General features: G+C 37.3%; 1 protein-coding gene across 4 annotated transcripts in view; it reads left to right on the top strand.

Annotated features, from left to right (window-relative positions):
• The window catches only part of Ctbp (C-terminal binding protein), a 33,867-nt gene that overhangs the window by 4,682 nt on the left and 4,091 nt on the right, over positions 1–25,094 (top strand). For 2 of the 4 annotated variants that reach the window (XM_076393154.1, XM_076393152.1), the window contains exons 2-7: positions 21,431–21,874; positions 22,021–22,308; positions 22,406–22,594; positions 22,692–22,781; positions 22,918–23,059; positions 24,202–24,379. In XM_076393154.1, the coding sequence (XP_076249269.1) occupies positions 21,677–21,874; positions 22,021–22,308; positions 22,406–22,594; positions 22,692–22,781; positions 22,918–23,059; positions 24,202–24,379 (1,085 nt within the window). In that variant the 5' untranslated portion in view covers positions 21,431–21,676. Of the gene's footprint in view, positions 1–20,681; positions 20,837–21,430; positions 21,875–22,020; positions 22,309–22,405; positions 22,595–22,691; positions 22,782–22,917; positions 23,060–24,201; positions 24,380–24,928; positions 25,089–25,094 lie in introns of those variants that run through there. The other 2 variants (XM_076393155.1, XM_076393153.1) reach the window with 2 other exon arrangements.

Here is a 25,094-nt window from a genome sequence, read left to right as displayed (position 1 = left end):
TAGCATAATTTCTTTACAAAAATTCACATAATCAAAACTTATAAGTAGGTTACGGATTTTTATGCATTTATAGAAATTTGAAATCTGTTAAAAGTTACAGATTGCATATAATATTTAAACACATTGCAAATGTGAAAAGTAGAGTACAAATTATAGTATTTGAAAGATGAAAAAAGTTTTTATTTAGGTTTCACTTCTTTAACTGTGTTTATAAAAATACGAAATTGCATAAAAATCCGTAGTTTACTTATAAGTTTTATTTAATTTTGTACATTATACACATTTATTGCTTTTGAACAAAAAAGTTTGTCAATACCTTAAGCGGCATAAATCACCTTGCTCTGTTTCACGTTTCAGTCCCATAAAACGGTATAACTGGCAACAAAGGCGCCAAAATCTGTAGAAAATGCTTCCGCGTGCAACGATTGACATTAAAGCGCGATATTCAATCGTCTCAAACGATCTTGACGACGTTTCAATTCTGAGGCGCGTACAGCGCTGGTTTTTCCACGAGTTCGATGCTCTTGCCAGACTCGAGTAACAAGCTTCCGTTTGCCTCGATAAAGCATGCTAACGACCTACTAATCTGAAACGGTAGGGTTCGAGTGCTAGGAAAATATTAGATACATGACGCTTCGTGTTAACGACTCCTCGGCATTGGGAGCCATGGCGACTTTCAAGGTAGTTCTTAGCCAACTATGTTGGTCAAATGGGAGTTCGTTACTAGAAGGTGAATATAAAATTGTTATACTATGTAGTGTATCAGATTTACTGAAAAAAGTTATATTTTAATGTAATGGTTGTAGCACGAAAATGGGATGTTCAACTGATTAGTGATTAACTACAATTGACTAGCTTCGTTGCAATTAACAGACAAATTTGTACAATTTTTTTTTCTTTTTGCTATTATGAGAAAGCTATAGGGACAGTTTTATTGAAATTTATATGTTCACTTTGTAACATTTCAGTACAACTTCATTCCAATTTTGGTAACGTGCTTAAATAAAGTTTTCTCTTTCAGACACACATAGTATTTCAGAAGCCATTTTTTTTCTCGATTTTACCATATGTTATAGTATGAAAATACGTCAACTTTGATTGATAATTTCTCTTTGATTGATAATTACACGGGAAACCGATTCCATATTTTGCACAAGGATTTTTTCGTAGACCAAAAGAGTACTATTAAAAATTTGAACGAAGTCTTTAAATAATAAAACATAAACAACGTTCGATAAGTGATGGAAAAACGTCGTCGCCAGCCAGAATGGTTGTATTGCCCAATTTTCGGTCGAATGTAATGCAAATTTGGAACAGAACGGCGGTCACGCGTGTTTCCCTTGTCCCGTTTGCGGCGATAGGCGCGCGATCGCGACGCACACGCACGCACTCGCTTATTCGCCGCTGATTGTGTCAGTATTTAAACGAGCTCCCGTTCTGGCCTTACGTAATTTGCTGAACGCCGGCAGAGAGCAGCGGCGGGTACGCTCGGTTGCTTATTCAGCGATGTTGTGACCTGTATTCACGTCGCGACACTTCTCGTTTCTTTTTACTAGAAACCCACTCACGGTCGGGCTGACGTACGCGCGCGCGCGCTCGCTTGCCCTGTGCGTGGCGTCCCCGAGTATTTACGTTTTCCCCGGTCGGCGCCGCGTAAATCCATCTGCTGCGTTCGCGGGAGAAAGGAGACAAGGCGGTGCGTTATCCTTCGAGAAAGTTAAGTCGGTCGATTTGACGAAGGAAACGTCTCGCGCCAGTTCCTTTCTTTATTTTCTTCTTTCTTTTATATCCTTTTTTTTATTCTGTCGGTTTGAAAGACATCCTCGTTGTTGAATACACAGTTGCTTCCACGTGTACTCGTATAACATACCAGCGAGTAGTATACACGAAGAAAAATCATGTTTCTTATTAATAATTTTTATTTGTATTAAATCTTCAATATTGGGTGAACTTGTCGAAAACAAAATCTCCCAAGTGACTCAGCAGCTTACAAGGAACCAGTGGATAACGGTAATTCAGACGTAATTGTCTTACATTCAATGTCTTTAGGATAGTTACGTTTGTATTAATAAAGTAAATAAAATTACGCGTAACTGTCTTACGTTCTATGTTTTCAGGATAGTACGTTTGAGTTACCTTTATCCATTGCGTCAATTTAGACTCGAGGGGTTTTTATAGGGTATTGAGTCGCCTAAGGGATTTTTTTTTAACTTATCCACTGGGTCAACTTATTCTACTAAGGAGTAAAGGTTTTAAAGATAATGTTTATAATATTGGTTGCCGTGGACGCGTATTTACAAACAGAATTCAATGTAATAGTAGCAACATTTTTTTGCGAATATCTCGAAAACTAAAACTGACTGCTAGTTATATGCATAGAAAGAAGTTGTTCAAAATGTTCCGCCTTATAATATATTTCAAAATCATTGAAATTCATGAACACGTACCTTTTCGACAAGTTCACCCAATATTGCAAAATACTACTTCTATCTACAAAACAGTTATTTTCCTTTATTTATTATTATTTATTATTATTAATTATTTTCCTTTTATTAAAAACAAAAAAGAATGGAAACAATGTATGTAACTAGTCATAAAAGCTATCTCTCAGTCGTATTCGTGCATACACAATTAAGCACGTTTGCTTCTATTAACAATATCTTGTAAACTTTTTCCATTTTGATAATGATTAATAACTAGTTTTCGCAGCTCAACTGAGGTTTCTGTTCTTTTCCGGCTCATTTTGTTTAACACGTTGACTGCCATTTTAACTGTATTAAAAATTCTATCACTTTGGTAGTGATTCCACTTTTAAAGCAAAATTGTTTTTAATTCATTTTCATGATTATTTTAAAGTGTTTTTTCTCTTTTACTAAGTGTCACTGAAATTCTGCATATTACTATTATTCATGATTATGTAACTTGTCGCTATTCACAGTCATGTAAAAATTGTCACCCACATATGGGTGACAATACGAATCAACTGTTTTTTGTTTTATGTGGAATGTATGGAGAATCTCGGTATAGTGAAAAACAAATTCCTAGAATACATATTACCGTCTACACATCGACTGTACAAATACGACTAAGCATAGCCCCTTTATGGCTAGTTATATTCTGTTTATCTTTTCCCCATTTTTAATCATTGAAACATGAAATTGCTTTGAACACAGCAGTAGTCTAGTGTAGTATTGAATAGTCACAAAGAAACAAAAAATGGTTTCTTACGTTTATACCAAACGCTCATATAATGTATGAATACGAGTGGGAGTAACTGTAGGTCAACTCGAATCAACTTTCTGTCGGTGGATCGTCTCTCAAAATGCAAACGTCGCGACGCCATTTATTGTGTGAGAGCGTCGCTTGTAAACACGGTAATTCTTGACGCTCAATCATGTCTCGTCGACCAGCGCAAGTACTGACTCTTTCTCGCGTCGAATGGCCTCGTCGGGGACAGATTGGGTCAAACAATCAAATATCGGCGGGTCGTGAGACGCGTTGACTCGGAGAATTTTCGATGCCAGTGGATTTGTCGTTTATCGATGATTCACGGTTCATTCTGAACGACGAGGTCATTCGGGGATCTGTTATTGTTTGTCGAATCCCGTTTGCACGGAAAGATACGCTATGCGATTTTGTTTATCAGTTGAAAGCAGCGACGTCGCCTAAACTCGTTCTGAGTTGCTCGGTGGACAATGTAATGATAATGATAACGAAGTCGACGTGGATGTAATTCACAAATGCCTATTATTATACTTAGTCAAATGCACTTTAATAGAAATATATTGATAGTACATGTACTCTAAAATTTCAGATTGTCAAAGCTGGTCATGCATTTGTGTTGGAGATTAAAATATTTTTGTACTTGAGAATTAACTTGGTCCAAGTACTGTCTTGCTATTTTTCAGGAAATTAGAGAAATATGCGATCAACCATTTCTTAGTATAGTATTTGGAGTAGTTTATGGTATTAAATCTCTTTTACTTATAAAACGTAGTTTAAATAGATTCCTATAAGTGTAATAAAATTAAAAGAAAGCAGTAAAATGCTGTATAAAATTTAATTTTGAAAAAAATGGACTTGGATTAATCTGTACAGGTTTGATAAATGTGACAGTTTAGTAGCTTTTCTCAATTTTGACTATTTCACTCCAGTATTTTTTGTGGGAACTTTGTTTCATCACTAAAAGAAAAAGTCAATTGGGGGATCTCGAAAATTTAATGTACTTTTCATTTTATTAAAAAATAATTTTATCAAAGAAAATGTTAAATTTCAACTCATGCATATTTTTGCTTTTTATTCAAGTTTTCTATGAAGAAAAACAATTGATAAGTTGATAATTATTGGGAATAGAGTCCTCCGCACCGATTTCAATAACCTTGAACTATATGTTATCGGGGATAATATTTTGAACAATGTTTTCCTGTACACATGACAGCCTTTAGTTTCATTTGGGCTTTAGTTTCCAAGGTATTTACAAAAATTTGTTAGTTCTATATATTCAGTACTGCCCACATGTACAGTTGACTGCAGAATATAGCGATTCCAGTAAAACAGCAGGGTATCGGTCCTTCACATTTCTAACAATCGACGTTGCGTTAGCCAGTGAGGAATCCAGCGACGAATCAACATATTTTTCCTCAATTTCTGTCAATTCGGAACTCCAAAGGTGACAAAAGGACCAAACAAGACTTAAACCTATTAGATTTACTTTTTAGTTATTTATTATTATCAGTACAGCATTGTTAATTAACTCTGGCATCAATTGTTTCAATTATTACACCGGCAAGTCGAGGCTAGGTCAAAATGACCTGACATTGGCCAGGCGAGAGTTAAATAGCGTAAATAGTGAACAAAGTAATGCAGAAAAAGTTTGACGTTTCAGTGAAGTGAATCTTATATGGTGAGTTCTTAGCAATTTTTACGTAATTAAATACTATGTAATTAATTGGTGATACTGTATTGATGGCAATGCCCCTTCTGTCACTTCTGAGGCTCCAAATTTGCAGGAATCGAGAAAAACTGTTGGGTCGTAGCTGGAGCCCAATTGGCCACTACAACGTCGATTGTTAGAAATGTGAAGGATCGATTATACGTGGAAATCGCCTATACGTGGACATTTGTAAAGCAATCACAGGCATAGTCTGATTTATGTTGGATTTACAATGTTTGAGGACTGTTTTAGTTTTATTAATTTGCACCCATGGGGTAGGTAGATCCACATCAACATTGGATTAGATTTCGTTTAAGGAATCTAACATTTTTTATTTTATGTCGTCTGATAGTATTTGATAAGCAGAATCCAGAAATGTAAGTTATGGTATCAGGAACTTATGCTTTGAAACTTGTGAATTTTTAAACACAATTTAATGTTGATCTATGTACGTTTATCTCTTGGGTGCTTTGCGTGGTGATACATACGGCCTGAATGACAAGTTTAATGCCCACCATTGGTGCAGAGGCAGCGCGAAAGATGTTAAACTGAAATAATGTTATATTTTCATTTATTTCTACAATTTAACTTTTTATATTTGACACTTCTTAAAAAAAATAACGAGAAATACATTAGTTTTCAAATTCTCCCAACTGATTTTCCATTTTAGCAACAAAATAAATCTTTCTATAAGAGTAGTCGAGCAAAATAGCTAAAATTGAGAAAAGCCACTAAACTGCACATTTACCGAATATTTTTTAACCGACTGTACTTTTCAACAAGTGGGCGCATATTTTAATTATGTGTGAGCACACACGTTTGAAGAACGCCCATAAGCGTTTGATAAATACGGTTGACCATTTATAGTTGAATATATTTTTGCTGTTGAACAGTGCGATAGTTTTAGCTTCTATTAGTCAAAAATAGAAATTTTCAAACGTTTCTCCGAATTTTCTTGTATCTTTTTCACTTTGTGACGGTGACTCGTGAAGCGAAATTAATTCGTTGTATGGTCGTATAAGTTTTGGATGAGATACAGATGTGCCGCCGAGACACGTAACCGCCTATGTATTTAGAAACGTTATCGCGTGCACTGATAATGGAACGATAATATGAAAAATGTACGATCGCCAACTTCGTGTTCTTACATTTCTCAAATATTTGCAACATTGAGGGTACAATGTTGTTGCAGATAACCAATTTGTGATATCCTTTACAGTATCGATGAATGTTCGTATCAAAACGAGTATTCGTGCATGTCTATATAGAATATTTGGTACAGTTCTAGAAAAATTACTTCCTTACCGATTTTAATGAAGTTGAAGTGTATTATTGAGGTCATCATTCTGAATCATTTTTTCCTGTACATGTGCCTGGCTATCGGTCTTAGTTTTTGAAATATAAGCAAAAATGTGCTAAATATGATTTTTGCTTAAAACGGATCAGAGTCAATCTCAGTGACCTTGAACTTGACGTATGTTGTCAAGTACTCTTTCTTGAGTAGCCCCTAAAAGGGGTTTCAATCGTCGATCGCTGTTTGTTAAAAAGTTATTAACAAAAGATGTTTGAACAATATGGCTTTTATTTTCAAATTAAATGAAACATAACCGTAACTCTAACTAATATCGGCTAATATGTTTTTTTATGACATTTTGTTTTACATACCATACTTATTAGTATATTTTAAATTAGACGTAAAACAAAATGCTTAAAGAAGCTTAAGTTGATAAGAAAGTAGCAGAAATTAACAATTTTAAATACAAGAGAAAGCTGTTAAAAATATTCATTACTACAGCATAATTAAAAATCATTTGCTTTTTAAAATTGTAAAACCATTTTAAAGCTCTCGATTCTTGTGTGGTACAATTAAGATTGAATTAAATCAAATATGTACTTGGAAATATTTTAATATTCATATGTTACGTATTTCAAACACCTACGTGTACAATTTGCATACATTTACTTCGTAATTTCCTCGTTGTTTTCTAATAATCTGAATTGTAAACTTCAATGAATTGTAAACTCAAAGATGTTTGTTTAAATTACAGTGACAACGGTTCAACATTTTTGTAACAAAGCAAGGAGCAATTTTAACTTATCCAAAGAAAACTAAAACTCAAGAAAACGTTCGTAAACACAATCGATCATAAAATTCGTTTCAAAATTTTACATGATTTAACTAATTGTGAAAAAATAAAAACTGACTTAGAAAATGTTTACACCATAAGACACAAATTCAAGCATCACATCTGCGAACTATAAAAGGCTATTATTGAATCTTAGAACCAAATCTATGAAGAAGTTTTATATTCTTGCGTTTATTCAAAAGGGGGTTCTCATATACATTATAAATTTTTATTGTAATTCAATATTAATACTTCAGTTCACAGATAGTTTTTTTATACAGTAGAATATCCATTACGGGCTTGTCGATTATCAGAAACGATGTTACCTGAATGGCTTGTTATTGAAATATACAATACGTCATGGATAATTATAAAATTATAAATTTTATTTTTTCAGTACGAGCTTTCGTTTCATCGAAGAATTTATACCGAGGAATACATTAATGAGATTTGATTCATGAGTTGGTGGTAATTTGCATTGGTCTTATTAAAGATGCAGTGCATGCAAAACAAAACTCATTTACTGTAAATAATTTAAAGCAGTAACTTTAGTAATGAGCCTATAACAATGAAAAATCTGTGTCAGGCGTAAACACTGACACTGTTAAAATGATGTGCAAATATGTTTCAGAAAGAATGTATTCTTTTCCCTATTAATATGGGTAATTGACGTTTTTCTGTAATTACATTTACACTTTAATTGCTGTTGTTTTGCCGTTCTCTTCCTTAAACCTAATTCTGTATTATTAATTTCTCAGGTAATGATATTAATACTTTAAAGGTCATTCATTTAACATTTAGAACTTTTAAAAATTGCAGTAATACATATACGTTCATTTCAACATACTTCATACATAGAATACACAATTTACATCAGTCCACTCATCTCATATAAAACTTAAAAACTTTAGATTCTTTTTAGTAAATACAGAACACAACGAAAACAGACACAACTCGAATAAATTTACAAGTGCTATAGACTGCAATTTTCGTTTCGTTCTTTGTAACCGAAAGTATCCGTATTGCACACGAAGCCATCGATAAAGTTTCTTGTCGAATTTATTGAGACAGAATAGACTGCGGCGAGGGCGAAGAAAGGGGAAGGGGAGAGGTGTAAAAATAAAGAGACAAGTATAAACAGGGATGCAGAAACCGGGAAAGTTTCCGTCGGCTTTGTCCTCCCATCATCGCTCCCGTCTTCCGTCATTTTTTGTCGCGTAATTGAACCGTGAAATCGCCACGAGGATGAAAGAAGAGGTGGCGAGAGTCGACCGCGCAGATAAAGATGGAGACGCAGGAACGGCGGCCAAAGGGGAGGGGAAAAAGTGTCCCTGTCTCGTTCGTACGAGGCTCGGGTGGAACCAAACCGTGCGGCGGTTATTATCGATCTCTCGGCATCGTTACATTTCGTCCGGGATCCGTACAAGTGCGGTAAAAGGCACGGGAGAAAGAGAGAAAGAGAGAGAGAGGGAAAGAGAAAGCGGTTACGTCGATTGTCCACGAGCTGTAGAGAAGCGGCGTTCTACAGGCTGTTTCTAATATAAGTGACCAAACTTTTTGGGAAAGTAACTCGAGGACAGAGGAAGGTCCCATAGTCGTAGACGCCGAAACTATCTCCTCTCCAACTTCTGACCACTTCTTGTTCGTTATAGACTTCCTTATTCGCAGCAATCTTTTTTTTCGTTTTCCCTCTTCCTTTGAAGAGCAAATTTTCGGCAAACGTGACTCCTTTGTAGTTTCACGTCACGATTAGAGATACGTATGGTGTTTACTCGACATAAACTTGGGGTTCACTGACAAGTTATCACAGTACACCTTTAAAGTAGAGGTCAGGGTTTTAATCGTGTATTAAAATACATATGTAGTGTGTATTAAGAAATTGAAAATCCATGTTCTTAATACATTTGTACATGGATTGTAAATATATTCGTACAGGGATATTTAAATATACGGATAATTAACGTAGCCGTAAAGTTCTAAAATCAGTTACTCGAATTCATGCTTTCAAATTGTAATTCGGCAATCACATCATGCAGCCCTGAACGAGACCGAGATTTCTTTGTTTCTGAAAGTTGCCAAATGTTTGACTGTTCGCGAATTTACACGTTTATTGAAATACAGGTATGTATACAGGTGTACACGTGTATACGTGTATTTAAATCCATATGAAATAAGGATCTATACTTTAAAGAGAATACTGTATTTACTGATAGCCCAGTATGAACTTTAAAAAAATATGACTGACATAACAAGTATCCATATGACATATATAACTCGTTTATTTTAAATCTGAACACTTTCAAGGATATACTAAAGAAAGTTATAGCGAGGAAATTCTCTAATTGATTTATATATTCTCTTCACTGAAATTCTTCGCGTGTTGTTCAGAGCGCTTAACTTTCATTTCTCTGTTATTTGACCAAGTTATATTGCCCATCCGCGTGACAAAATTGGAAGCACCGTGGGGATCCTGTTAGAACGGAAAGCCATTTCTAATAGTTTACTGGGAATACCCATTCCGGTATTAAGCCCTTGTGAACTTGCCAGGCATCCTTGTAAATTTCTCCGAACAAAAGGTGGCTATAATTCAGAAGGGAACGTTTCCATGCCTCTGTCTATGGGACCTTTTTTTCATTCTCAAGGTGACTGTTGGGGCCCAAGAGTTGCTTCAAACGGGGAATGCAGCCGCTTATCGGCTGACGCTTAGCTACGTTCGTGCTTGCAGATGTCACTTAGCTGCGAACGTCTCCTAACTCGTCTAGGAATGCTCATATAGAACGTTAAATATACCTGTCGTCGTTTGGATAGACTTTGTTATTTGTAAGCATCGATGTAAATGTGCCCCATGGACGCAGAATTCGCTGTTGAACGTCTGGAATATCGTCTACTTTAAATTATTCCATAGAAATTTTGATATAACGGCCTAAGTGGCATGTGGTGATGGGTGCTCAACCAAGAGGGAAAGGGAGAGCGAAAGAACGGTCTGGACGTTGTAACAGGTGCCCCCACTCGTCTTCTTGTTGCCACCTCTCTCTTCTTGCTTCGGTGCCTCTCTTCCCGCACTGTTCTCTTCAGGCTCGTTTCGTTCGTCCCATGTATATCTTATAACATTTTCTATCCTTTTTCCCTCTGTCGCTACTTAGCCTCTTTTATGTAAGGCTAGCAAACTGACCTGACTCAACTATCGGCCGTACTATAACCTACAACTGCTGCGTTTCTCTCTCTCTCTCTCTCTCTCTCTCTCTCTCTCTCTCTCTCTCTCTCTCTCTCTCTCGCTTTATCCGTATCTATAGTATATCTCTCGGCAGAGGTTCCTCGAATTTCAACGACGACGGAGTTTTTGTTCGAGAGCAAAGTTTCACAACAGTTTATTATATTCTTACGAATCGAATAAATTGTTGATATACAGAACTATTGCTGTTTAGAGGTTATATGCGTGACTTTGAATATGTTTACAAAGGTTATTGAAAGTCATTGAGAAAAGTGTACGCAATACCATTCGTTACTGTGGAAAGAAGATAAACATGAGAAACAGTTTCCATTGGAGTACTTAAAATAGGAACATTCTTATTCAGAGAGCCATTTACGCAACTTGGAGGTTCGCGAAGAAAGAGCATTGGTGGATTCAAGGACAAATTTAATAGGGTCTTTTTTCATTCTGGTTATTCTTAAATGGTTTGAAAGTATGAAGTACATAAAACGCAATGAAGCGCAATTATAATTAAAGAAGAATTTAAGTTTGAAAAAAAGTATTTTCTACTCGAAGTCAATATTTTCAAGGATAATTAGAGTGCTTTTCATCCTGATGTAATTGTGTACTGTTACTTAAATTGTTTGTCTACCAAAGTTTTATTTTCTTTGATGTAGAAAATGGTTCCAAACTTTTGACCGGAAATGTACATAATGAATAACTTGAGCAAATAATTTTAAGTCTGTAGATACAGTGTTTCCCAGATACAGGCTCTTTGCTCTGAATTTACACTGTTGGACACGTTTTCGAGGTCAACTCATGCTCATTGTATATCACTTTGGTGCTATAAAAAAATTCTGAGCGATGAGACTCATAAATAAAATTTCATTTTATATAGTTTCAATTTATAGTGAAAATAACAATATAGCAGAAAAACCGAGGAAATCCTGTATCACTAATTTCGCACGATATACGTTGAAAAGTTCTCCCTTATTGTGAAACATGATATTTTTTTTATTAATATCCCATAGCATATCGTTATATATGACATTTTGTAGGTAATCAGTCCACGGAATGATAAAGTGCATCCTGATTTCTTTTTGAGAATAGGGAAAAGCGTAATTACTGGTGTATGCTATTCAGGTTACAGGCCTGATCGATTTTCACAATAGCCCGCTATACAATGGAATGAAAATATAGATATCGCTATTCGTCTCTGCCAGTCTTGCGGAAACGGACATGGATGACTATAATAATAGATAAATGCGCATGTATTACGTAAATAACACGAAACAATGCGTCCGAAACACGTGAAGGGATAGTGCCGTTTATTACACTTGAGAACTCTATCTGGAATGATGTGGTCCTGACACCAGCATGCCATTCTCCAATGTATACAAGCATAGACACATTTGATAACATTTCAAGATTCCTACAGATATGGCTAATCCAACAATTTCAGAAATGAATACTGTACAAAAAGAAAAGTTATTCACAAAATACATTTAGGTAGGTAAGATGTCGAGACACTTTATGGAACCGAACCCGATACTTAATTACTTGGTTAAAGAAGCTTCGTTATTAGGTAAAACTCGTTACTGGTGGAATACCTTCAGTCTTATCGACAAACTAGATAATATGTATCCATCTGTATTCTTCTCGCATATCTGAAGTCTCCAAAGTGCTTCGTTATTTCTAATCTCGTTCACGAACAGTTTAACACGGTAAATTCGAACTTGATACATGCATCGAGTAGAAGACTGGAACCACCGAAAACTGTAAACTCGATCGTAAATATGACACAGTTGGGGGTACGAAGTTGAGACCTTTTGTCAACGTGGGCCAGTAATAAATGTCAACTTTTACAATGGTAGTATCCTTAAGGGTTCGAAATAACAATTGATGTCACTCCAGGCATTAGCACACGATCGAAGAAAATTTGTTCAAAAATTTTGCTCGCTCCGAAACTCCCGCACGCAACGTGTTAAGATAAACAGATAGATGACACTGCTACTATGAAAAAGTGTAACAGAGTGTTTCCCGAAGTAGTGTGCGCGATCATGGAAAAAGAAGTTCATCACCTGCTGCGATATAACTGGAACGGTGAAGTACGACCCCAGGATAATAGGGGTAGCGCATCGCCATTGTAAACAGACTTGGAAGCAGTAAGCAGCTCCGGGATTTAGTTCGATGTGTCGGAGGATGGGGACAGCAGGAGGTGGTTCGGCGAGACGGGGAGCAGTCTGACGGTTGGGATGAGAAGAGACCTGGAGTAGGGTGGAGGAGGGAGGACGTGTCGTGAAGAGAGGGGCAGACTGTCGAGGGTGGGAAGTTGCCGAGACATCGATCGAGCCGACCATTGCTTGCCACACTCCACTACTAGGAGTCAAGATGCCATATCCACTACGAGGAACTAAACTCCATGAAACTACTCTCTGCTACTCTCTACGCACTTGTCCTAACCCATGCTGTAACTCTGTATAGGTGCACGCCGCGCGCGCATAGGTCGAGCCGACGAACGAACCGTACGCGACCGTTGAGGACGAGGCCAGGGGGGAGAGAGCGAGAGAGAGAGCGAGAGAAAGAAAGGGAGGGAAACAAGGTGAAAGGAGAGGGGAGAGAGAGATAGATAGAGACCGAGAGAAGACGCGAGTTTTTTGTCCTCTACGTACGTATTACGTAGCAGCCGCGTAGGTGTGTAAGTAGCGAGTACGAGGAACAAGTGTATACAGAGATGCTTGCTCGCTCATCGCTGTTTCCACCAGAGTGGCCGCGCGCGGACGAGGATCGTTTGTATACACTTGCGACCCTGCCGAGATCGCCTATATGCACACATATTCGCTAGACAGTGGCTTCAATCCAAAATCATCCACCACTCTTTGTATCCCCATTTTTTTTCGCGAATTACCGATCGATGCGATCAAGGTTTACACAGTTGGATGTAAACGCTAGCGTTGAACGTCAGTCATAAAATCTACTGGTTAGGCTTGCGTTGTCCAGGAAGTTTGTGCCAATATCCTATAGGCAAGGCTTTAATTCGTGAAAACAAATGAAAGTCAATGAAAGCATCTGGTATGTATATGCTAAAAGGATAGCTTTTCACACTGTATCTTATTGGATAAAGAAATATAAGGCTCCTTTATTTCTTAGAAATGGACAGAAATCTTCCAAACACCTCAATATTTGTAATTTCATTTTCTTGTGTTTTAGAGTAGAGAGTTATAGAGGCGAACGTTATTGAACAATGGAAACTAGAGACCTCTTTTTTATTGTGTCCAAGGAGAATGCCAGTACGAAATTGCAAACATTTTAAATAGAGGTTGCAGTGTAATAGATAGACGGTTGGTAGTATGAGTAACTCTATGTGCGTATTTAAACCGTTCGTTCTTGAGGCCGTCAGTAAGCGTGAAGTAAGTTATAAATTGGATCTCTAATATGCGGACGAACTTGTTCTCCGTTGTAACCATTGCAGCTAATGGGTTATAGCTCGTTATGCGTTACTAATGGATTATCATTCCCCTTTCAACTTATTGGTCTTCCTGCTCGACCGATTTCAAGTGCCGTTTCAGTAATTGACACTGTGCGACTCCCTGTCTTCTTGAAACTCTTTACGTACTTGTACAAGGTATTTTAAAATTACAGATCGAAGCATAAATGGTTAAGGAACTAGGTCTCTAGTTAAGTACCTTTTAAGTAAACTTACTAAGAAAGTAATGAATATCGATTTCCATGACTGAAAGTATGGATATAGATCATCAGAAATATATTAAAATAATTTTCCTGAAGCCGATTTATGCGCTGATAATTTATTTTTATCTTATCAGAAAGTGAGAAAAGAATTCCCAGAAACAAGAGAGATAGCGACGAGTTGATAAGAAGAAAATGTTGTAAATTCTATTTAAGAAGAAAATGGATAGTTGAAAATGAACTAAACGAATCGTTTTTTACAAAAGGATTCTTAAAATTTCAGAGTGAAACGTTCCTCTCTCTGACTTGTTGGTTTACTACACAGAAGCTGGCACATGGTTGTTAGCTTAACTAACTACATTGTAATTATTCCTTCGTTGATTTGAAGAGAACAAAGTTTGTTTTCAAGCACGTGCATATCTTTGAGAAAACAAAAGTCAACTATGAGCACAGAAATTGTCTTCAGAAGCAGATTCTTCATTATAAGCTCACCTTTAATGAGTCGTGATCGTATGACAAAGAAATACTGTATTAAAGGTAACTGCACTTGAAATGAATGTTCGTTGCAACAAATCTCCGTTATTATAATCGCCACTCTAGAAGTCTGATCATAAAAATCGTTACATTTTTCACACCCTGTGTATGGAACATTCGCTTCGGTGAATGCACCCCGCATGGGAAAATTATGTTGACCGCATTCATGCTCGAATTACGTTATGCCCGCTGAGTTTCATCCTAACTGGGATTAGAGCGATGATATTCTCGATCCAAAAGTAAACTTCAAATTTAAGAAGCTTTTGGGCTTGAACGATTAGAGTTTCTTCCCCCTCTCTTTCAATGTATAAACACTTTTGCCATAATGTGGGTAGCGTATTGAAGGTTTCTCAAACGACTCTTTTTCCTGTTTCTTTGGAAGTGATTTATTCTATGAAGCACGCCCAGAACGGGGGCGGAAACAATAAGAAAAGTTGGCTCTGCCGGTTTATGTGGAAAATTCTGATTCAGAGCGGAAGAGGATATAGAGAACCGTAAGGAGGGGAGGGGTTGGCGAAGTCGACGGAGTGTATGTAACTTTGAAACTTAACAAGGGTATATTCATCGTGTTCTGTACCATAAATAGAGGGGACATGGACTGGCACATGTCTTCAGCGTGCTTCGCCATTGTTCTTTTCGTGTATGCTTTTCGATCGAGTCCTTTTTGAACTGACAATGACGTCATATAAATTTCTTATAATCTCTGCTGGTATAACGAAGTTGTGCAAGAGCCGAAGATGAAGAAATTGAGTGAATTGATAACCCGAACTAACGGTTATTATGCACGCTTATTTTCCATCTGATTATTTGTTCTAAGTAGTCTTTAGTATACCTTTTATAGAAATTATATTTAAATAGAAAAATTGTTACAATGCACGTGGCAAAAGTTAAACGCAAAAACAGTTCGTAGCGGAAGAAAGAAAAACGAAAAAAAGACAAAGCATACAGATTTAAATCATTTTCTTCAACAATACCTAATTCAGATAAAATTTCATATTAATTACTATAGGTATAACAGTATAGGTGCTTTAGAGTCAGTAGAGCTAGACTCTTATCAGTCTCGATTACCATCTAACAGTAGCTAAAATAAGAATTTCAGATTTCGCATACTGTTTGATATATGACTGTTAATATCACTTCCACCGCCTATAAATACATCAATTTACCCATCATTGTTCTTTTATCATAGTTTTTCCAAGCTCAAATCAACGACGTTTTGCTAGCCACTAATTAAAACTTTCTACGGAGTTCTAAATCTTTAACGTAGAATTTTTTTCCAAGTATTACGAGCCTCGAGTGGATCGTAACTTTTGCGAAATATAGTTTGCCGGGGTGAACGCCATCGAGGATGCGGAGGGACGCGCAGAGGGAAATGTTTTCCGAGTTAACTGGGCGAAGTTGAATACTTTACATAACGCGATGAGTCACGCTGCGTGAGGCCGATTTGACCAAGTGTCACGGTGCCGAAGCCACCACCGAGATATTAATGCGTACACCTATATCGATCAGTGCGTAAAGAGGGAAGGGCGAGCAGTGTTGCGAACGCGCTTTGCATGTGCATCGACGTTTGTGGAAGCGGGTGCAATCTCAAGGCCAACGCACCAACTGAATTCACCGAGTTCAGATCCCTTTGCATCCTTCTTTCACTTTCTCTTTCTCCTCATCTCTCGCTGACTTGCTTTTTAAACACGGGATAAAAAAGCATTCGAATAGTTAAGCTCTGCGTAATGGAATATTTATGCTGCGCTGATCGAGCGTCTATAAAGTTCATTTACAGTGGCAGTAATGGAAAATCATTATGCTCTCGTTTCTCTTCTGTAGTAGGCTCTAAGAATGTAAAACCATCTATGAATAGCCAAGATGCAAAATATTGAAAAGTAAGTAAGTAGTGTGTAGAGGACTATAACATTAGCCAGTGGAAAGATAAAATCAGAGATAGAAATCAGTCATGCAACAGCTGGGGTACTTTGATTCCTGAATGTTTTCTGACCAGCTAAAATGGTGTATTTTCGTACACCATTTTGGCTTCTGGATCGTTCTGCTGGAGATCGTCGATGCAGTAGATTGTTTCTTTTTGCGGGGAGAACGCTCGTAACTTCTTTCTGAACCACATACACGCGAATCCTGAAAGATAAACCTCCTCGTAAGTACCGACTTAACCGGTTTCTTTTTTTGCTCCGAGGTACCATCAAAGGAGGGACAGTACTCTGTCGTGTGCTGGCTGGTATCTGTTACAAAACGATGCTTACTCGCTTATACACGGTACGCGTAAATAAGGGCAACGATGAACGTTAAAGCAGACTCGCGCTTTCCTTGGAATCTCACGAACTTCCGTCTTGGAATTTCGATCGCTACCAGGCCGAGAGTGGGGGGTGGAGAGTGGCAGAAGTGGGGAGGGTCATCCTTCTTCCTGAAGCGTTTCGTCGAAGTTCACGGGTTTCACCTAACTATTTCACTTTTACTTTTAACCATTCCACGCATGATTTTTACCTTCATCTCTCTACCTTCGATTGACCAGCAACGGTGTAATAGAATTTGATACTAATATCTTAAGAATACAAAGAATTGCACGTGTACAATTCATCTCTAGAATAACAGGAAACATCTACTCGAATCTAGAGACGAATCGGTGCCAAAGGTCTGCTAAATGTTTTTCAAACACTCACAGTTTAGGGGTAGAGACATTCCCCCACTATTCGCGCGTACAGTCCAAAGAGGTTGTTTCAGCCGCGAACCGTTTCACCTCGCTGTCAGGTCACAGATCGACGCGTGCATAGGCGTAGCCAAACGAGAGCGACATTATTCCGGGCAAAGTCAATGCCGATCGATTTTCCATGGTCGAGGGCTCGTGAAAAAGTGGTAATTCCAAAACACATTACTTATTCCTGCAAGCACTGGCGGAACGGGTAGGACAGTCAGGACTGTACAGGGCGCGCGAGTCGAAGGGAGAAAGGGAAAGGGAAGGCACAGAGGGAGAAAGGGAGAGGAGGATGGAGGGCAGGCAGAGGCAGGCGTCGGAGAACCGAAGTTTCGCTTTAGGAGCGGAGAACTTAACTGAGTTAACTTTGCTGCCGAACCAAACTTTCCGCCAACTTTAAGTAGTCGCCTCTCCTCCTCTCTCTCTTCCTCCCTTCCTACGCTCATGGCCGTTCGCTCTCGCTCGCTGCCCGCTGGAGAGGAGACGAACGCGGAGGCGGAAGGTACGGAGTAACAGCCCCTCTCTTACCCCTTTCCCGGACCATTCCGTCGTCGTGGCCAAGGATGAGAATGCCCGAACGCCGACACCGATACTCGTCATCATAATTGGACGAGTTTCTCCTCTTCTTCTTTCTTCCTTCTACAGTTTACAACGAACTCTCTTGTTCCCTTTCGTGAACATTTTGTTTGTTGCACGTGTTTAGTAGATTGTTGCTGTTCCAGAACGTATTGCCTCCCCCAACTTATTTGTAATGTTTTTGACATGATCAGATAAAATGAAACTAATTAATTACTATTGCTTCTTGTATGTCTTCTGTTGTGTATCATTTTCGTAATCTTTGATAGAAACAATGGGAGTGATATGAGTGGTATCATACACCAATCATATGATTGGTTCTAAGCACTTCTTTCTGGTTTGTGATTGGCCAAATTCGCGATTCGTTCGGTATTATAGCGCAGAGCATTTTTTAGTCGACTGTATCTACACCATTATTTAACTTTGAAAATACGATAGGAATGATTTGTGTTAATTTTACTTAAAGTTAAAAATGTTTCTAAGCAAAATCGAATTTGAATTTGTATTAATTATGATTTAAAAATAATGGGAACTTAAGTTACTAAAATAAACTTATCTTAAGTTTCTACTTAACTTTAGAAAATACGATAATAGATTTATGTATTCTACAAAAGTAGTTAAATTAATTTTGTTATCAAAGTAAAAGTTAAATATATCACGTTTATAAGGAATCTTGATTTCAGTATAATTTTGATTCGCACAGAGGAAAAGAGTTATCACTTTCTCCAGCGTCAGTATCGAGATGAAGTTTAATGTCCATATTATTGACGAGCCTCCAACTTAATTTACACAAAGCCTTCGCAAGTTTTAAATCCCTTATATCGCCTAGTATAGAAAAAAGGTTGCTGTGATTATTATCGCAACGGAGAGTCGTTTGAATTTCACGTGTCACTAACAAAAACCTAGTCACCTCTCCGCGCGGCAAGTTTTGAAACAAACTTTACTTTATCGTGGCTCGATTGTAGGGAAGGGAGCAGAGAAAGAGAGAAAGAGGGAGACAGCAGGACGAGCTTCCCTCCCACCAACGGTTCTCCGCCAAGTAAAGTTGCTCCCAGGTTAGACAATAATTGGATAACTTCGCCCTCATAGCTCCCCAACCCACCCAACAGCTTCACCGCTCTACCCCCTCACTTTGCTCTCCTTCCCTTTCCCATCTTCTACCGTTCGTCACTGTATCTGTAACTCGAAAAACTCTGTTGCACACCGAGATTAAGCTAAAGGGTTGAATCCAACCGCTTAGTCGAAACGTCTGTTCTAAAAGCTCGATGAATTTTTAACTTGCTCGAAAACGTCTTGATAACTTTCGAGCAACCTGCTTCAGCGTTCTAAGAAAGATTACTATCCAGCTCTTGGGGTCAGAGACGTTAATACACACTTCACGCTCAAAACAACACTAGAGTTCTCAGATTTTTTAGATGAAGTTTAAATATATCCTAATTAATCAAGTGCACCAGTTCTAACAGTAAAAATGTTTGCACGTATCGTGTGCAGAAATTCTACAGCCCTATCTCGTTACCATGTTGACTGACGCCTATGGTCGTTCAACATACAGTATACATTGATTAGTCGAACGCCTATAAGGTGTTAATAGCAAAGTACTGACTCAAATGGAATGAAAGTTACAGCTGGATGTAGAATACGAAAATTGTAGAGAGTAATGTTAAGAGTATTCCCTAATTGTAATTAACTTTAACCACACTGCACCGTACAGTAAATAATGTTACGAAAGTGTTTCTGAGCGCGCTTCCTCGACGCATCGCGTTCTCTACTACTAACCATGTATTACGTATGATATACGCTGCCAGCTGTCGAACAAGGGCTTAATCTCGCCTCCTTGCCTCTCCTCCTTTTGATGATATGAGCTTGCATTTTCGCTGAGTTGGCACAACATGTGCCCAAGTCAAAGTGCTTGGGTTTGCACTCCGCGTTAGTATCGCATCCTCGCTTTCGCTGAGGCTAGCAGCGATCTCATTTTGTAGCCTTCTCCGCGGGCTCTGTTTCCGATTACTTGTGTGTATTGACCGCCGGATCAGGCATTCCTCTTTCTCCGTCTGCCCGTCTTTCTCGTCACGGTCGTGCGCGAACGAATCTTAATGCGTATCATTTATCTCGTATTAACCCAATCACATGGAATGTTCCCGCTTCGGTGGGCTAGACTGCCATTAACGAAATCTCGGCGAGCACTCGTTTTTGAGCAGATTTCGATTTGCATTGCAAGTACAGATAAATGTTCGAGGAGATTTAGATTATCAGTCCTCGTTCGACCAAATTTCGAATGCGATTGATACGTTAGGTAATCAAAGTAGATTTTGTACATAGGATGGTATGATAGACCAAAATTTGTTTATTAGAGTGTGCAGGATCTGATCCTTTATGAGACAGCTTTCTAGAATGAATTTTGATAAATAAAAGTTTTGGGCTAAATTATGAATAGTGTTATAGTGCAATACATGTATGTCGAAAGGAACACCATATCGAGGCGTACATTTTCTTACAAGTTTGATTGAGTTTTTTTTTTATACCTTTTTGGTTAAGCATTGCGTGGTGACAGCGTCTGACGAGGGCGCCACGTGTCAGTTTCTCTACTTTCTTATGGAACTTCGCTGGTTCAGCATTTTTCCGTTCCGCCATATAAAAGCACCGGTCACTAAATCGACTCCGATCTAGCATATTTTCTGTTTTCGTACAGTCACCTGCGTGGTAGATGCATTTTGGCAGACGAAGATGCTGAAAGCGCATATCAATGGGTTATTTAGCGGTTAATCGGGATATTAAGCGAACGGATGCACTATGATTGGTTTGCAATTGCTGCCGAAAATGGGCTGAAAATGTCGACCCACTAACCAACGCCAGCTACTCCATTAACTGTTCTGAAAACATTTGCCCCAGCTAGTAATTCTGTTCTCAACGTACGGTGTATTCTGTGCGATTCTTTTTCCCTCTGTTTAGTAACGGAAGTGCAGAAAGTTTGTATGCATTCTCGTTCAAAAAGACACGGACGTCGTATTCTTGGGTTTTCTTACAATTTCCCAACGTTTCTTTCACCGTGCTCAACACGACGCAGTGCGCAGGTTAAGCCGGCGCGTTTCAAGGTAACCTAAAATGCTCAGTTTTGTACACGCTGTAGAGTGTTCCGCTGTTCTTCGTGCAAAGTAATATTGAGTTTTTTTCTTCGATCGAATTTCATTGCTTCACGAGTCTCGTTCAATTCTTGAGTGTACGACACAATGCTTTCGTTCATGAAGTATTCGTAACCATGCGTATTGTGTGGATTTCTCTCCCATGAAGAAATTCATGAAGGCGTCGAAATGTATGTTTGTTGATCGAAGTCCGTATTTTTGTACATATTGTATTTTCTATATAGAAAATGTTAACAATAGTGGGAATATCGAGTAACTTTTTAGCTTTTTCATAGTTTGCTAAAGATTTTATTTGTTTATTGCTTTCGTTATTCGTGAAATGGTACAAAATATTATGTGTATAACATAGTTCTGTTTACCTCAATTAAAAAATGCATTTAATTGATCATTACAGCAGTGGCTTTTATATAAAATATATATAGATTTATAATAAATAAATATATAAAATATATTTGTAATATAAATATTTTATTATTATATCATTTAATTAGATGAGAAAATTCGAATGAATTATTTAATAACAGACATGTTGTTTAATGTTTTCAGGAGACGGTGTTCAACAAGTCGTGATGTGTTGGAGGTTCGGCGGTCCTTGCCCAAAAACCGACCAGGAATCAGTGTTACAGAAGCAATTTGTGTGACAAAGCGTAATAGTGCAGCATTGTATTTCAAGACATACGAAGAGGCTTCCTTGTCAGTGGACTATAGGACTTCCTTGGAAGAAAACAAATATTTTTAGTGACATTGAGAGTACAAGTGAAAAATAGAAAAATTGGGGGGGCTGTTTGACCGATGGACAAACGGAAGATGATGCCCAAACGCCCTCGAATGGAGAACCTGAGGGGTCCTATTGCGAATGGACCCATTCAGACACGACCGTTAGTGGCTTTGTTAGATGGCCGAGACTGTTCCATTGAAATGCCTATCCTTAAAGATGTTGCAACTGTGGCCTTTTGCGATGCGCAGTCCACATCTGAAATTCATGAAAAGGTATACTTTTTAAGTTATAATTTATTTTATATATTATTAAAGGAATGCAGTAGGGAATGAAATTTAAAAGAGCTGTTAATATAAAGGAGAGTATGATTTGTTCACAAATTTTGGTAAAGGAATTTGCTAGTTTATCTTTCTTATAGGTACTAAATGAAGCAGTAGGTGCATTAATGTGGCATACCATAATTTTGACAAAAGAAGATCTCGAAAAATTCAAAACTTTACGGATCATCGTAAGAATTGGCTCTGGAGTAGACAACATAGATGTCAAAGCAGCAGGAGAACTTGGCATCGCTGTGTGCAATGTGCCTGGTTATGGCGTCGAAGAAGTAGCTGACACCACTCTCTGCCTCATTCTAAATTTATATCGACGTACGTATTGGTTGGCAAACATGGTACGTGAAGGAAAAAAATTCACAGGACCAGAACAGGTAAGAATTCTCAGATGTGAATATAATTTGTTATTTTGATTTACTTTATTCTATTGTGTAATGCTAAATAATTTTGATATTTTATGTGCTTGTTCAGGTCAGGGAAGCTGCAACAGGATGTGCAAGGATACGGGGTGACACACTTGGAATAGTTGGATTAGGTAGGATTGGTTCGGCAGTTGCACTGCGTGCTAAAGCTTTCGGCTTCACTGTCATCTTTTATGATCCTTACCTACCAGATGGAATTGAAAAGTCTCTTGGTCTTAACAGGGTCTATACATTACAGGTTCGATATTTATTGCATTTTTAATTCAAATATTTTTGAAAAACAATTTTATTCCAATTACGAACACATCTAATTTTTGTATTACAATTTATTACAGGATTTGCTATTCCAGTCAGATTGCGTATCCTTGCATTGTACCTTGAATGAGCACAACCATCATTTAATTAATGAATTCACTATTAAACAGGTATTTCAAAAATAAATACAGATTTTTGTACAATTTATAATTTCAGATTTAGTTATTTGCAAATTAATATTTAAATTTTTCAAGAATAAATGATGTAAAGTGATGTAACTTTCTACATTTTAATTGCATCTTATAGATGAGACCTGGCGCCTTTTTAGTCAATACAGCAAGAGGTGGTCTGGTAGATGACGATGCACTAGCCGCAGCACTAAAACAGGGCAGAATTCGCGCAGCAGCGCTTGATGTACATGAAAATGAGCCATACAACGTCTTTCAGGGTTAGTCTTTACAGTGTGAGTTTTATCTGTCCACACCTAACCCCTCTCATCTTAACTAACATTTCCTTTCATCGTCCTGGTCCTACTTTGCTACTAGGTAATATATCAGGCATATGCATTTAGCAGTAGTGTAGCATGGTTTTTTAAAAAGAGTGGAAATTAAATATTAATTTAAAAACTTATGATATGATCAAAAGATATAACACGTGTAATATCACATTAATTGTTTTCGATTAAATTATATTAACCTTGATTAATCTAACGATTCAGTTCTGTATTTAAATTTTTCGTCATCAATCATAAAGAGATTATCAATTTACTAATCTTACCTAATGAATGTCAGAATAAAAAATTGATTTCATTCATGCTATGGAGAAATTAATAAATTTCAGAAGGTATTGCAACTCATGTTAATTTTATAAAATATAATTCATATTAATTTTATATTTAGAAATGACAACTTCATTGCATTTTCTTAATGATTCATTAAGTGTCTCATTTGATATTTATGAGCTCATTAACAAATCATTTTGTATACAACAACGCTTGTCTATAGGGTGAATCATGCAACTGAAACAAATCATATCCATTTTTTGATTGCAATTTAAAAACAGTGTAAGAGGAAAAAGGTGAATGGTTGAAAAACATATTTTTCCCTCGAGTGCAACAATTCATATCTATCGTGAAGTTGTACAAGTTTTTTTAATGGAAATATATATTTTTCTTTCATACATCAAATTTTCTTGCTATTTGAAATAAAAGTATTATTTTAATGTAATCGTAAATGTAATTTTTTTGCGCATTATTTTTTTCACGCAGACTGATAGAATTTGCTGTATGTAATAAAATTCTATGCTATGCTCTATTGCTCTATGTAATTATAAAAATATATGTAAGTGTATAATGCATGTGCACTGTTATGGAAAAATATGCTCTTATGAAGGTATTTCTTTTTCAATCATTTATCTTTTCTTTGTAATATTTTCTTTCTAATTATAACCAGGAAAGCGAACCAATTGCGTAGTGCAGCCGGTATATTATAATTGAATTTGCTTGTTGTATAAACAGTGCTTAAGGAAAATCAATTTGTTTCATGAATAGTGAAACGATAGTAATTGAATGGATTTATGTTTGTACAACAGGTCCTTTGAAAGATGCACCCAATCTGCTGTGCACGCCACACGCAGCATTCTACAGTGATGCAAGTTGCACCGAGCTTCGTGAGATGGCAGCCAGTGAAATACGAAGAGCTATCGTTGGTCGCATACCCGACTGCTTGAGAAACTGTGTGAACAAAGAATACTTCCTTTCATCGACCGGGTAAGCTTCGTTAATTTTAACATCAAAAACTAAAACTATTCAGCTTATATTTAAAAAAAAAGAAAGAAAAGAGCAAGCATAGGGTATACAGAGTGATTCTAAAAGTTCAATCGGGCTATAGTTCTTCTACGTAAAAGCAGAGAAAATTAATCTAGACGGATGTATATTGCTTTATTTAGTGAATTCTACCTTTGCATAACCATACTTTTTTACCAAGCAGTGTACTGATGCAATTGTATAGTTTTTTAGCAATGGAACAGTGTATTTTTTTTATATTAAAAAAATATACAGTTACAGTAAAGACAATGCAGTTGCATCTTGTATATGTAAAACCATATTTTTTTGAAAAGACATGGTAATGGAAATGAAGAATTCGTTGAAGTTTGCAACGTATTTTCTTTTACACTAATTCTCTCTGTGTTGACGTAGTAAAGAGTTGTAGTTCGGTAAACCTAGTCCCAGGATCACTCTATATATGTAACACTTTTGAGTAATCGTTGCCATTTGTTTCTCTTACACCGGGGGAAAAAGATGTCGTAATTTTTACAGAAACAGATTTTCAAGCAGATGTTAACTCGTATTACACGGAAAGAGAATCGAGTGTGTAAAAGTAACGTGGTTAGAAGCGTTCGAACCTTTGGATTTCCTAAGATCACGATTGGGCACTTTGTAAAAGGCATTTATCGAAGTGGCCAATTTCTTTTCGCTTTCTCCA

This window comes from Calliopsis andreniformis, chromosome 3 (assembly GCF_051401765.1).
Source record: "Calliopsis andreniformis isolate RMS-2024a chromosome 3, iyCalAndr_principal, whole genome shotgun sequence".
Taxonomy (NCBI): Eukaryota; Metazoa; Arthropoda; class Insecta; order Hymenoptera; family Andrenidae; genus Calliopsis; species Calliopsis andreniformis.
Note: the sequence above shows the minus strand (reverse complement) of the source record. Positions and strands in the feature narration are given on the sequence as shown.